This window comes from Tachypleus tridentatus, chromosome 11 (genome assembly GCF_004210375.1).
Source record: "Tachypleus tridentatus isolate NWPU-2018 chromosome 11, ASM421037v1, whole genome shotgun sequence".
Taxonomy (NCBI): Eukaryota; Metazoa; Arthropoda; class Merostomata; order Xiphosura; family Limulidae; genus Tachypleus; species Tachypleus tridentatus.
The window spans coordinates 53,071,335-53,086,383 of NC_134835.1; the positions used below are offsets into that span (position 1 = coordinate 53,071,335).

The 15,049-nt window shown below is 32.6% G+C and overlaps 1 protein-coding gene across 1 annotated transcript in view; it reads right to left on the reverse strand.

The window, feature by feature from the left end:
- Nucleotides 1-7,103, reverse strand: part of LOC143232170 (thyrotropin-releasing hormone receptor-like) — a 51,428-nt gene extending 44,325 nt beyond the window's left edge. The window contains exon 1 of the mRNA XM_076467276.1: nucleotides 5,920-7,103. Coding sequence (XP_076323391.1) covers nucleotides 5,920-6,777 — 858 coding nt within the window. The 5' untranslated portion in view covers nucleotides 6,778-7,103. The remainder of the gene's footprint in view (nucleotides 1-5,919) is intronic.
- Nucleotides 7,104-15,049: the final 7,946 nt, after the last annotated feature.

The following is a 15,049-nucleotide window of genomic DNA, read 5'->3' on the forward strand; positions in this document are numbered from 1 at the left end:
CTGAAAGGGCGAACATGTTTGGTGCGACGGGAATTCAAACCCACGACTTCAGATTACAAGTTGAATGCATTAACCACCTGGCCATACCGGGCCGAAATTTGTATGGACAGAAACTCTTGTGTGGATTTGATTCTGGGTTTATGAGAACATACGAAGAGAGAGGTGTAGCCATAAATTATTCATTACGGTACCTTGATTTCTGTTAAGGGCTGGGTTTTGTATTTTGTACTTGTTTTGTTTTCTAGTGTTTTGTTGTAAGTAAAATTTGAAATTCGTCCCACTGTATGATATTCTTAGTTTTGCAAACATCTTTGATGCTGTGTAGATAGTTAAAGGTGGTTTTTGTGTTCTTCAATGTTTACAAAACAGTACTTCATTTCAATCCTACAAGACAAGGCGTCCTTTGTTGACAATGCAACAATTCACGACCATCAAATTTTTCGAAATTAGTTTGAAAAGCATGCATTAGGTTCACTAATCAATGAATTACTACAGGTATCTACTTTTCTATACTAACAATCCGATTCACTGTCTTAATCTCATACAAACATTCGTGAAGTAATTGCAGATTATATTCCTCGAAGAATGATCTCAAGTCGAACACGACCTGCCTTTCTTTATCTCTTTGACTTTTAGTCGAGCTTTATTCAGGGTACGATAATAAAACCAGTAACAACAAAGAGTGGAAATTCCTTGTTTACATAAAATCTAATTTCCAGGCATTTTTTTTTTATGAAATCAGGCTTACTTTAAAGCCATTATTAACATAGCTTTCTATCCTTGGATTATAACACAATACAAAATGACTGCATGGTTCTGAGAAAAACAGAACCGAAAAGGCAATGTTGCCAATTTCCTTTAATAATATTTATTTTTTTTCTTTTTATTAGGACAATTTGTGTTGAAAAACATAAATTATCTTAGGTAAAGAACTGCCATTAATGTTTTCCAAACAAAGTTTCTAACGGACGTATAACAGAACGTTGATAAAATATTTTTTTACTAATTTTACAGCGGTAACTCTATGGATTAACAATACTAAAATCAGGGTTTCGATTCCCCTCGGTGGATTCAGCGGATAGTCCAATGTGGCTTCGCTATAAGAAAACACACACGCTAATTTTATTAGCTGAAGTTTATTTATTAGCTCAGCTACAGGCTGCTCTAAGAAAATTTTGAAATATCAAGACGAAACCTGAAGATAAACAACTAAAACCGCTTAACTTAATAGCAGTGGATTATGGTATGAACAAAACTTTCTTGAAAAGTAAAATAAAAAAAAATGGTTAAACTCTTTATAATTTGAAAGCTTTCGAGGTTGCACGCAGTTAAAAACGCTTAGCTCAGTCGATCCAATGAAATGGGGTTCGTAATAAAAAGCTTTGTTTTTAGCAGTTTATAGATGACGAAACGTTGTTTACGTGAATTCCTTGCTAAGTATCGTTAATGGTGTTGTACAGAATCCGTTTGCTTATTTTTCTAACAAATGTCTCTCTGTATGAAAACACAGTTTGTGTATTATTTCATCACACCTGTGCACAAAAAAAAAACGTTTCATTCTTAGCGGCCTTCGACGTCTGACAAGGACAAGATAAAACGATGCTGATTAATAACATAAGGAACAACCGTAAATATATCTTCGATGAAGAAAGTGAAGCCCCTTACAGTTTCTTCAAATGCTCAGTGTTTGAAAGGTTTATGTTAAAGGTTGTCCGCCAAAAAATAAAACTTTTCATTAGCAATAAACCCGCACACTTTCCAAATGGAGAATAGAGTCTTCACATCTGTCGCAACTACGCCAACTAATCTAACACTCAGAAATTTTGTGAGAGTAAATAGAGAGTATAGATCCTTAGAACATGTTTTGAAGAGGAGGAGAAGATGGAGTTGACTGATGCGCAGAACCTAAACAGAACTTCGTCCGCTTTGGTTAATTGAAGATATCCAAAAGTAAAGACATAAATTGGGATGATAAGAAAAATGAAAACATACGTCATGTCTTATTTATTACATGCTTGTTTAAAAGTTACTAAGTTAGAGTGTGTAACAGAAAGTGATATAGTGGGATATTTGTGTTGTATTTAAGGGTTACTTAAACCCGATATTTAATATTACAGTCTCTACCAGTTGGGGATTAAGAGTTCGTATTTTCTATATACATTACTACGTTTACATTCATAACACATTGGGTTTACACCGATATGCATTTTACTTTGATGTACCAACATAGGTGTTATAGATTTAGCTTAACTTATCATAAATTGGATAACTTTTGGCATAGAAAAGTAAAAAAATTCCTAGTTACAGGAAGAATAATATTAGTTATGGTTTTATAACAGTTTTATAATCATAAAACAAAACCGAAACCTATAATTACGTAAACTAGTTTCGAAAACTTATTTTTCGCAAAGATTTATATTTTAAGATTTTGTTTTTTGTAAACATAAACAAATCTAATAGTAGACAATCACTAAGTGTAAGAATTTCGCTTAAGTGTAACATTTGTAACGGCGTTTCATTACTACATTCTCATTTTGAGTGTAACTCACAAAATTTGTATTCCGTAAAGGTGCGCTCAATGACAAAAACAAATGAACTTGTAGTTATTGTATGTTTGTGTTTCTATATTGAACATAAGAAGAAATCTGAAAATGTACATTTAATGAATTTATTTATGAAGAGTGTCCCGGTTGGTCATCAGTAAGTTTCCGAATTTATAACTCTAAAATTCAGCGTTTACTTTCTCTCGATGGGCATAACGCACATAGCCCATAGTGTAGACTGACTCTAAATAAATTAATTTTAATTTCTTGCAGAGAATACTTAAGTAGGTTAATTGATGACTATGGTTAAATAATGCAAAATTTTCAATATTTAGTTTTTCTTTCAAAGCCTAACTGTGCTTCATACCTTCTTTACAAGAACGTAATATCATAACTTGTACTATGAATGTAATTAAATGATGTAAAAATAAACTATGTTTAGCATTTACTCGTTCGTAGTTTTAGGCTGTTTCTGAAAAAAAACAAACAAACAACATTATTTCATAATAACATAAAGAGAAAAACAAATTTATTTTGAAGGGTCGAAAATATATCCAATATCTCTGAACATTTTTGTGACAAAGTTCAATTTTTTAAAGTTTTACACAAGTATAATTTTATCATGACTTCAGGTGGATTTAATATAAAGATAAGTAAATATAATATTGTCATTCTTATATTTCAAAAAGAATGTTTGTACGACATAACTATAAATGTGTTTGTTTGTTGTGAGTTTCAAGTGAAGCTGCTTGAGGGCTGTCTTCGCTTGCTGTCCCTAATTTAGCAGCGTAAAACTAGAGGAAAGACAGCTAGTCACAGACAAAAGTACGGAAAGAACAGTTTCAAGATTTGGACAATATTAGCAATAAACATCTGTTAATATATCTAATTTGCCTTTTTGCGTTTAAAGTTGTAGCTGTAGAATGAGAAAAAATATTAAAGTTCTGTAGTTAAGGTCAAAATGTTTATGAGCTTAGTGTTTCTATTGTTCTAAAACGTTCAGCGATAGAGGAAAAAAATTAAATACAAAGTAATACTATCAGCCTGGTTTACGGATTTCAGACATATTAAAATCAGTTTTATAAAAAAAAATATTTCTTGAATTTTTCTTTAATGTGCTTGTTATAAGTGTCAGCCAACCTATATTTCCGAAACAGCGTGGCGCTCACCATATAAATGTCTTCAAGACATATTACGAGCATCAGGTACTAAAGCTACTGCATCATATTTAATCTCACTAGACTCTATTAACTTTGCAACAGTTCTATTGGTTGGTTCCAATGTTTTGCAAAGAAAACGTTGTCCTTATACATAGCACTGAATTTTAACAACGTATTAGCTCTGCTTATAAGATATATATTAAAAAATTCGTAATCTCTGTGTGTTTTTTAAGCAAATCCACATCAGACTATCCCCTGAGTCGAACGGGGAAAATCGAATCGCTGATTTTTAGCGTTGTAAATCCGTAAACTTAGCGCTGTACCGGAGGGGGATTCGTAATGTCAAATATTAAACTTTAACAGTAGTACAGATCATAATCGTTTTAATATTTATTTAGTTTCTTGGATCTCTAACGTAAAAATAAAACAAAACAACACAATAAAGGTACATGATGTAATTCTCTTCGATACAAATGGACTCTGAGATTAGGAGACAATGTCCAACTGTTAGCTTTAGAAAAAATCATTTGATGAAAAATTATGAAACAAAGTATTTTGTACTGTGGATAAAGGCAGCAGCTGTCTGGAAATATCTGTGGCAAACTGATTGCGCTTGATGTAACAGTTCGGTTAAAAGCTTCAGAAACTAATATGTATCAATATTTATTTGAAGAATATATAAGCGTCAAAGAAAACAATTTAGAGGCGCATTGCTGAATCTTTGCTTTGGTTTGTTCCGAATATTCGATCAACGCTACGCTAAGGCCATCTGTGCTGCTTTCTTGAATTTTGAATTGATAGCTTAGAAGTAAGGCAGTTACTGAAGAAAACCCACCACCGACTCAAGTGCTACGCTTATTAAAATAATATTTTGACCAACACTCTTATATCACGAAAACGACTCCAGAGTAAGGGGCATGATTTTCCTATTTTGTGGAAATAGGACGTGAACCATGGATTGGTGGATTTACAGTTCTTGCTGAAAATAAACATACATAACTGAATTAATAAAGCTTTCTTGGAAATCTAAGATGTAAATGTAGAGTCGATTACATGCTGGTTCAAGTTTTATGACGCCTGATTAATTTTGTTTGTTTATGTAGTTAAGCATAAAAATATATAATGGGCTATGCTTGCTATGCCCACTACGAGAATGAGAGCCTCTGTGTCGCTGGGTGGTCGCTTGTTTATTAAAAGTTAACAGAGAAAATAGTAAATTCAATGTATTACAATACTTTAGGAAACAATATATATATGTAAGTCCTAATTTAAGAAACTGGAACAGAACTCAAGGAATTTATTTTTAATAGTTCAATATACATTTAGATACAAATGGAAGTCCAGAATAAACATTTTAAAAACAAATCGAAATAATTTTTCAACCATTGAGGTTTACTAAAGGTTATGAACCATTTGATTAATCTTCTGAGCACGTACTTTTTACTGTGTAAAAAGAGGAAAGTAAAACAAAAAGTACATTATACTCAGCTTACATCAGGATCAAAATATGTAACATAACGCCTGTGTATTAATGTTTATGGTTATATAAGCTGTATATGGTATGGAATCTCCTTCCACTTTTGACAGGAAATAGGATATAATCTATTCCATAAGTGTAATCACAAGCAACTTAGTAAACAAGATTGCAAAATATTGTTTTTGAAAATCGTTACCTCAGAAAAAAATAAAATTAATAATTGTAGAATTTAAAAAAATAAACCTTTTTGTCGTCATTAGTTGGTATATGTTTAACCTGACTTTGAGCTACAAGTTTCGAACACCTTTAACCGAGCATTTTTTTCTGAATAAAAATATATAATGCAATGAATATGACAATTATTACAAAGTTTTGTAATTATGCTTGAAAATAAGATATATGTATATGTAGGTCTATGACGACATATTTTTTTAGGTGGATAATAACGTAATTATGGATCAGTTTTAATTAATTATATTATTATTGCATAATAAATATATATAATGTATAATAATGTTGTACTTACGTAAAACTCTGTAAATGTTTAGATATATAACGATATCAATTACATTTTAAATATTGTAAAGCATTTCAGTATTGAATGCGAATGAAAAAAATATATCAAAGTAGCTAAAGGTCTTTTCTTTCACGAGAAAGTTTAAATATTGTGGTTCGCTTTATTGTGTGATTTACAGCTAAACATTCTGAAATATAAGATGAAATATTTAGTCTAACTTACCTGAACCCTGGCACTTGTGTTCTTGGTTGTCTTTTTGGATTCTTTGGATGAACTATTTCCTCTTCCTGGATTTTTTGGAATTTCGTTAGTGAACAAAATTCGAGCAATCAAACCGTATAATACGCAAGATAAGACAAGAGGAAAGATGTAAAACAATATTAGATCAGTAAAGAAATATCCCACGTACTGTTTTCTTGATAAAGCAAAAGTACACGTTTCTTTATTGGTGTGGCCCATGTAGAAGATACTTTCTGTCTTGGTGAGGAAGAGCCAAGGAGAGCAATAAATACAAGCAAACACCCAGACTCCGATGATGATTTTCTTAGCTCTGCTGACGGTACAAACCATCTGGGCTCTCATCGGGTGACATATAGCTATATATCTTTCAACTGTAAAAGCTGTGATCGACAGGGATGAGGCGTTGATTCCTAAATACTGGAGAAAGATGAAGATTGCACATCCTGCTCTTCCCCAGATCCATTCGTCGCCAAGCAAAAAATATGATAAGATCTCGTTGGGGACCGAAGCTATCAGAACCATGAGGTCAGCAATGGAAAGACTAACCAGGTAGCAGTTGGTTGGAGTCCGCATGCTGTGTGTCCTTCTAACTACAATGACTACCATGCTATTACCTAAGACTCCAACTAAAAATATAATGCTTTGAAAAAACGTACCAATTATTTGGTAATTCGGGGAATAATAAGAAGGGTCCAGATAAGTTGAAGAAACAAATAATTCCGGTTCGTCCAAAGTTGACGAAATATTTCTGTCAGTGACATTGAATAAATCATAGAGAATCGTATTTGATGAGTCCTGAATACTATCTTTTAAGTACGAAGGAGATGTTGAAATTGCCATTTTCTTCCGTTCCTTTGTAGTTTTTGTTACTTTTACCGAGTTATTCTTAAATTTTTACATAAACAGAAACTTATTTTTTATCTTGTGGCTGACGGTCGGTTTTAATCACTTAGCTTTAAGGATTTAAGAATTAAAATATTATTTTATCTTTATATATTTTAAAAATTAACAAGCTAACACTTAACGACCATATCGTGTAAAGTTATGCAATCTCGTTCAGAGATATACAAGTAAAATCATGTGAGCTGCATAAACTTTAGGAGTTGGATTATTATGTGTAATATATAACCTAACCACAATAACCCACTCGTGAAAGCACTTGTGACTTCACGCGCGGGATAAAACGTTGAAGTAGCAAGCTCTTAGGTGGTCACCTCATTCTCGTTGCTTCTTGATCATTTTCCACCGAACATCTGCGCATGTTGAAGTTTCCATGGAAACGAAAACAAGAGACATCACTCTTCTGAAAAACGTACCAACTTCCTCAGGACCATTAAACAGCTTATAACTACAGATGGGGCTGCTTGTAAATTTTGAAAGAAACATTTAAACTGAGTGTAAAATTTCGTCCTCAATAGATTTCAATCCGTGTTATAATTATTTACTTGTCTGAACAATATATATATATATATATATACAACTGTATGTGCTGGAGAACATCTCTATGAATTTTCTTCCTCTTTTCGCTCAAGTGAAATATTCCATTAAAAGTTTTTATCATCATTTCTTCAAGTTTTATGTTTTTAGCTAATCTTGTTTTGTTTTTTAATTTTGCGCAAAGCTACACGAGGGCTATCTGCGCTAGCTATCCTAATTTAGTAGACTAAGACTAGAGGGGAGGCATCCAGTCATCACCACCCACAGCCAACTCTTGGGCTACTCTTTTACCAATGAATAGTGAGATTGACCGTCACATTATAACGCTCACACGGCTGAAAGGGGATTTGAACCCTTGACCTTCAGATTACGATTAGTGGTCTATACTCACACTTTAAGTAATGAATGTGTGTTGAATTCGAGCACATTGGTGTGTTTGTAGCATTGTGATGAACAGTCACATTTTGAACAGTTAGAGAAGTTCCCTAGTGACACAGCTGTATGTCTGCGGACTCCCAACGGTAGGCTCCGGGTTTCAATACCAGTGGTGAGCAGAGCACAGATAGCACATTCATTGTGTGTATTTGTGCTGAACTTCAAAGAAACGTTTTGAGACAAACACTTGTATGAAACATTACTGTGTTATAAATATAATATGTGGAAGAACTACACTAGAAAATAATTTATACTTTCAGAGATTCACATACAGCAAAGTGAGTCCAATATCTTGTATCTGACACGAATAAACAATTATGTTTACTAAATTACTTTATCAAACCATCGTTATAAGCTACAAATCATTTTTTCGAAGTTGAAAGACAGCGGACTATTGATCCCACATAGTCTCGTGTACAACGAGAACGAATAAAATGATAAACAACACATCGGCGTTGAAATGCAGGAATGCTGTCTTTACCATGGGATAAACTGTTCAAACAACATAGACGACGACACTTTGACGTTTTTTTTAATAAAGAACTCAATTTCAGTCCTTGTTGACTCACTTAAGCATTCTGTTTACTGCAAGTGAACGTAGATCATTTATCTTCGTTGGATTTGACTGGTGAAACTTACGCTTTTCTTTACCATGGAGTAACTTTTACTACATTGAATTTTTTTATTACTGTACGTATCGTATAGTTCAAAAACATGTTAATAATTTAGCACATCTGGTTTACAAACTGGTCATTGATTTTGTAAATATTATAAAGAGTTTGAAAAGGTAATGTGTATTCTATACAACGAAATGATGTTCTGATTTTACACAACGCGAACTGTTTAAACTGACCATTTAGTTCTGTATTTTGATACGCTTAAATTTCCGTTGCGTCTTAGCTTATCGTTTGTAAACGTTTTTAATTTTCAATTCGAAAACAAACCTAAGCAGTTTTTATGACTTCTACTTACCACAGTTTTTCTCTAAGGCCCAGATTAATTTTAATAGTTCCCTTAGAATTTATCGTTTATTTTTTCTCATTGTTGACGAGACTACGTGAGAGCGAAAGTCTAATACCTTTCAACACGAAGAAACGAATGCAATGAAATATTCACACATCTATCTACATTATTCGAAGGAATGTGATAGTATGCCTCGTAGTTCGAGATTAGAAAAAAAAAGTTGTGCGATACATTAGATAAGGAAATGTGATATGGTAAATAGACTCTTTACATTCAAAGATTAATACCAAGTTACTAACTAAAACAATCATTTAATGATAACTAAGATCTTATGATACAATACGAACGTTCCTTTTTTGGATTTTTTGATTCTGGCAGTGTTAAAGGTAACTTCAGCATCTACTTTGCTATCCCAGTTAAAAGAAACAGTAATGAACTGAACATTATGTTTATTTCAAGGAATCAATGTGTCTACACATTGAAAAACATTATTATGAAAATGTGCTCAGATTTTTTTCGTTCATTTTATATAACGTGTGTGAATAATTCGTACATTTGAAACAAAAAAGTTTTTATTTCACATTTGTAATTATACATACAGTGTATATATAAAACGATTTTTGCATACTATAGTCTCAAAACTTATTATTTTTATAAATAAGATCCCTCAGATAATATTTATAAACTGTTATAAATACTAATTTACTGGGTCCAGAATCCCCGTTGCGCCAAACATGCTCGCCCTTTCAGCCGTGGGGGCGTAATATTGTGACAGTTAATCCCACTATTCGTTGGTAAAAGAGTAGCCCAAGAGTTGGCGGTGGGTGGTAATGACTAGCTGCCTTCCCTCTAGTCTTACACTACTAAATTAGGGACGGCTAGCACAGATAGCCCTCGAGTAGCTTTGTGCGAAATTCAAAAAAAAAAAAACTAACTAATTTACTGAGATTTTTTGCAAGAAAATATTATTATCCTGAAAGGCAACACAAGTACCGGATTCCAAACGTGTTTCATCAATGGATTAGTTGCCTTATCACAAGCTGATGTCAGTAGCTTAACATTAAATCCAAAATAACGCAACAATTACTTATAGACGTTACTAAACACGTAAAATAAAGAGTTAGCGAACTCGACATTTGCTAAGTGGCTTTCAATCATTCCAGATCAAGAGAGCAACAAAATAGTCCATGAATATTAGAGGTGTGATTCTCAAACGCTTCGAAAACAACTAAAAAATCCATCTAAACCTAATTATGCATGGCTACTTTTATCTTCATTACGTTTGAGCTTTAAAAATGAAATTACATGCTATCGAAAAACACAGTCACAACATTATTTTAAAATAGGAATTAACGGAACAGCTATTGAAACACAAACTAGTTGATGGTGATATATGAGAAGAAAACATCATTGGGTAGATATGTAGGATAATAGTTTTCAGGCGATTAAGAATAAATTTTAATCCTGAACACCTGTAAATCCAGACACACAACACTTTAAGATCAAATTATAAGATGTTTGTGCAGGAACATGAGTCACTAACGTTATCATAAAAAGGATCCCTCTCCAACATCAAGAATGTCAAAAACAATTACATAATTATATAGTAATACAGTTGACGTAATGTTATCATAATGTGGGTGGATATGATCGAATCTATTGCCAACGGTAAAATGGTTACCAATCATAGATACACCATTTGCAAAAAAAAATGTTCTAGTTGTTATAGATAAATATATCATGTTTTAGTTATATTTCTATCATCAGTATAAATACTCTGAACCGTGAAAAGCTGTAGATATTATAGTGTCTGAAAAGGGTGCTTGCTTATAATCCATATTTAGGGAGATAATGAATGTAATATTATCACATTTAGGTTCTTCGTAGTAATTCTAGACGTTCAACTTTGTATAAGAATTTTATTGAAACAGGATGATTTTGTCAATTATTGACAGAATAATGTCTGCAACAAAAACCTTCGTCTTACATCTGCATGTAGGGAATTTACTTTAAATTATTTGCTTTATGTTTATTTTTTATTTAATACCATTATTAGTTAGTTAGTTAGTTATCACCATTAGATTCCATCTAGGAACATAGGGCCGCAATCGCTTGCGGATTCTTCAACAAGGATTTAAGTGAGTACGTTGTTAGCCCACTGCACCAAGCCGTCCCTAATTTAGCAGTGTTAGACTAGTGGGAAGGCAGCTAGTCATCACCACCCACCGCCAACTCTTGGGCTACTCTTTTACCAGCGAATAGTGGGATTGACTGTAACATTATAACGCCCCAACATCTGGGAGGGCGAGCATGTTTGGCGCGACACGGGCGCGAACCCGCGACCCTCGGATTACGAGTCGCACGCCTTACACGCTTGGCCATGCCAGGCCAATGCCATTATTAGTGATCATTAAAAAAACAAATCGAATTCGTTATTAGTAATTTTTAACTTCTGTATGATTGTGACCTGAAAATTCAGTACATGTTAGCAGAATGTATCCAATTAATTTTCAATTTGTCGTTCAAGAAACATCAATTAATTAGGTTTTCTAATTAAAATCAGACGGGTAATGATATAGAGTATTATTTATTGTAACAAGAGAATATGCTCAGTCTATTTAGAAACAATAGATATAACACATGTGTAATGGCTTGGTATTCAAATTACAGGTTTGTCACTATTTATAAATCAAGTTTAAGAAATAACTGGTAATAACATAACAACAAAAATGACATTTAAAACGAATAAGAGAGAACATGAATACGTTATTATTATAGAAACAATCAATTAGACAAAACATATATATATATTATTATTATAGAAACAAGTCTTTACTTTGTTAGAAGAAAAAAAGGATGCTTTGTTCAAAAATTTTCAATCAATATGAAGTAATTGAGATTGAACATGAAATTATCAAATAATTGCTAAACGTTTTGATTTTCCAACCAACACAACTAACTTAGTATCTTAAAAATCACGTATGCAAGGAGCTTTGTTAATATAAATTCAGAATACTTTGTGATGAAGCTTTCCAAAGATATGAAGCAGTCTCAGACAAAATTATATCAATACACATGAAATTCATGTTTATTCCAAAATGAGTTTCTGAATTCTGGGATGTTTCTCTTAGTTTGCAATCTAATAAACAAAGTGCAATTGAAAATATCACATATAATAAAAGTAAGATATATTTATAAACCTTCTGAAGAAACCTCGACGCATAACGTTTTACTGACAATTGAAGTGAGATACTTACCATTTACTAACTAAGTTTATTTTACTTTGGAATACAAATGTATTTGCACTTTTTATGATTTTCTTTTACATTCTTGTCGATGAATGATATCATATACGGCAAAAACAAATGACGCAGCTTTCTTATCAGTACTAGTTCATTGTTGTCTAGAGCGTGACGTCTGTTTTAAAACATATGTATTTTCAGTGATAAAAGCCCTTATAGAAAAACTTATTCAAACTCAATTTTACGTTGCATATTTTCATCAGTATCATAACGGTATTGATTTTAGGACGAATATGTGTTAATAATACGTCAGTAACTTGTTTTAACGCCGCCTCGCTTCCTTACAATCGGTTTAAGTCGTCAGCTCTACGAAATGAATAGCTCAATGCATCCAAACCCTGGCCTTAATAACCTTACTGTCATGAAATAGATAGAAATTCTGTTATACATACTCAGCGGCAGACTTGCTGACAATCTTCTAGCGACAGACACCAGCATTACAGGGAGTTTCAACCATCAGTGTATATCATATTTCTATCACAGTGCCTTGGAACAGAATAGAGTTTGGTAAACAATGTCGAATGAAAGCTTGCCTCTATATATACTTGAATAATAATTTTTAACATGCTTATTGAAATCTATACATGACGTGAATTATAGCTGTTGAAACTAGGCTGGGAAAGATATTGTTCATTTGAGGTATCATAGGATATGTTTTGAAATTACACTTTTCAGTTTTAATAGTTCATTTTTTGGCAGGGGTGGATAAATTAGTGTCCGTTAATAGATAAGCGTCAAGAACTGGAGAATAAGGTCTTGGCTATTTCATCACTTCATTAAGGTTGTGTCCGTTTCTTCAATATGCACATCAAACAACCAAAGTTTATAGAAACATCAATTACTTAGAATAACCACACATTATTTGGCATTGAATTTTTCACTGTCTTACATAACTTTTATTTCGCATTAAATTTTATACCAGCTGCATCATGTTTGTGAGCTTACAACAGCTGCGAAGAATTTTGTTCATTTTTAAAGGATGCATACATGAGCCTTAAAAAGAATAGATATATAATATGTTGTTAGCCACTATTTTACAAATCGTCATTACCAGCATGTAATCATTTGAAAGATATACAGCATCTAGTTGTTTAGTGTATTGCATTTCTAAATAATAAAGTTTTGTGATTAGAAAAAGTAGTTTAAAAGTATAAGTCATTGTATTGATTCTCTTTGTTTAGAATATCAATGAGCCGTTATTTAATTTTCTCTGGTAGACATCATTTCAAAATTTATTTTTGTAGAAAAATATTATTTTTCTATTTCAAGGCAATAAGGATTCTTGAGTGAAAATCAAAATATTAACAAAAGATAACTAGAAACCACTAAGACCAAACACGGTCATTTTGTGTAGGTTTCAGCATGCGCTCGTTAAAAGTTTATTTTGTGTTAACTATTATAAAAGCAAGGGTTAAGTTGGGGCGCAACGGTCCGGAGCAGAGTTCCTCTTCTTGAGAATTCAAGACACTGGGTTTCTGTTTTTCCGATTGGAACGTCAAGGTGGATCACAAAAAATAATTCTACCTTTTCAAAATGTCATTTTAATCACTGCATATAAACAATATCTTTTGAGTAAATCATCGAAATTCTCTAAAAGATACGTATCTAAGCAATCAATCAGAAATAACTGGTATAAGACTTTAAAGTTGTTACAATTGTCAGTCTCAAAACGCAACTGATGATTAGATTACAATCATCTTCAGTAGGTCGAAATGTCATCTAATCATCTGTTCGAAGTTAGGTCTGTTTGAAGTTAAGTACAAAGCAACACAATGGGCTATCTGTGTTCTGCCAAACACGTGTATCGAAACTCGGATTTTAGCGTTGTAAGTTCACAGAAATACCGCTGTGTCACTGGGTGTTATTTATTTCAACAACAACTCTCAGCTGTTCAGGGTATACCAAATAATTATTACTTTAAACAAGGATAGAGGACTTTCGTAGATCAGAAACTGCTATACATCCTTTGTTCAAAACAGATATAATAGAGATGAAAACATTTTTGTTTCATCTTTGCCTCTGGAAGATATAAAAATATGAATTAAGTATACACCAGAAAAACTACTATTGAATCTACTTTAACAAATATTAGAAAGGTAATCAGAACTTAGTAGTCAATCAGCTGACACGCAGGGTGTACTGGAAATATACTTTTGCTTCGTAGTTTAATAACAGGTACAGGAAATAAAACAGGTTAATGAAGGTACTTTTCTTCACTGTTTTGCTACTGAAATGGTTTTAGGCACAAAGACAGGACGCAAGATATATTTCATTAGTTTGACCCACGAAGATGAAATTGTTCGTATGTTTCACTCATTATTCACAAATGAGATGTTATCAAAATTTTTCATACAGGTACACTTTTCCATAGACCCCCATTAGTACAACGGTAAATCAATGTACTTACAACGCTAAAATCAGGGGTTTGATTCCTCTCGGATGGCTCAGCAGATAGCCAGATGTGGCTTTGCTATACGAAAAAACACACAAACACACACTTTTTCATAGTTACAAATCACTCACATCATACAAATATTCAGTATCATGATAGCTGAATTACCTGGTTTTAAATTAGTGCGTATTCTTCACGATTTATATCTTTATAGCTTTGCAATTTTAGTGTATATTTGTATTATATAACTATAACATGCGTATATCTTAAATCTATCTTTTATATACGGTACAGAACAAACTAGCGTGTCTCTAGATTTATACGCTTAGTTTTTCAATATTCTTCATACGTAAATATATAGAATTGAAATTTATGTACTAAATCTTGGTAAAAACCTTTCATTCATCATTATGAAAATGCCAGAAGGTAAAATGTATTCGCATTTCTCTGAACAAACTTACTTCTATCACAAAGCAAAGCCCTAACCAAAATCACTTAACGAAAATCTACGAAAAATTCGTTGTAAGAGCTCATAAAAAAAAACACAAGAGGAAAGTGCTCAGCTGGAGAACTTTCTTGGGCT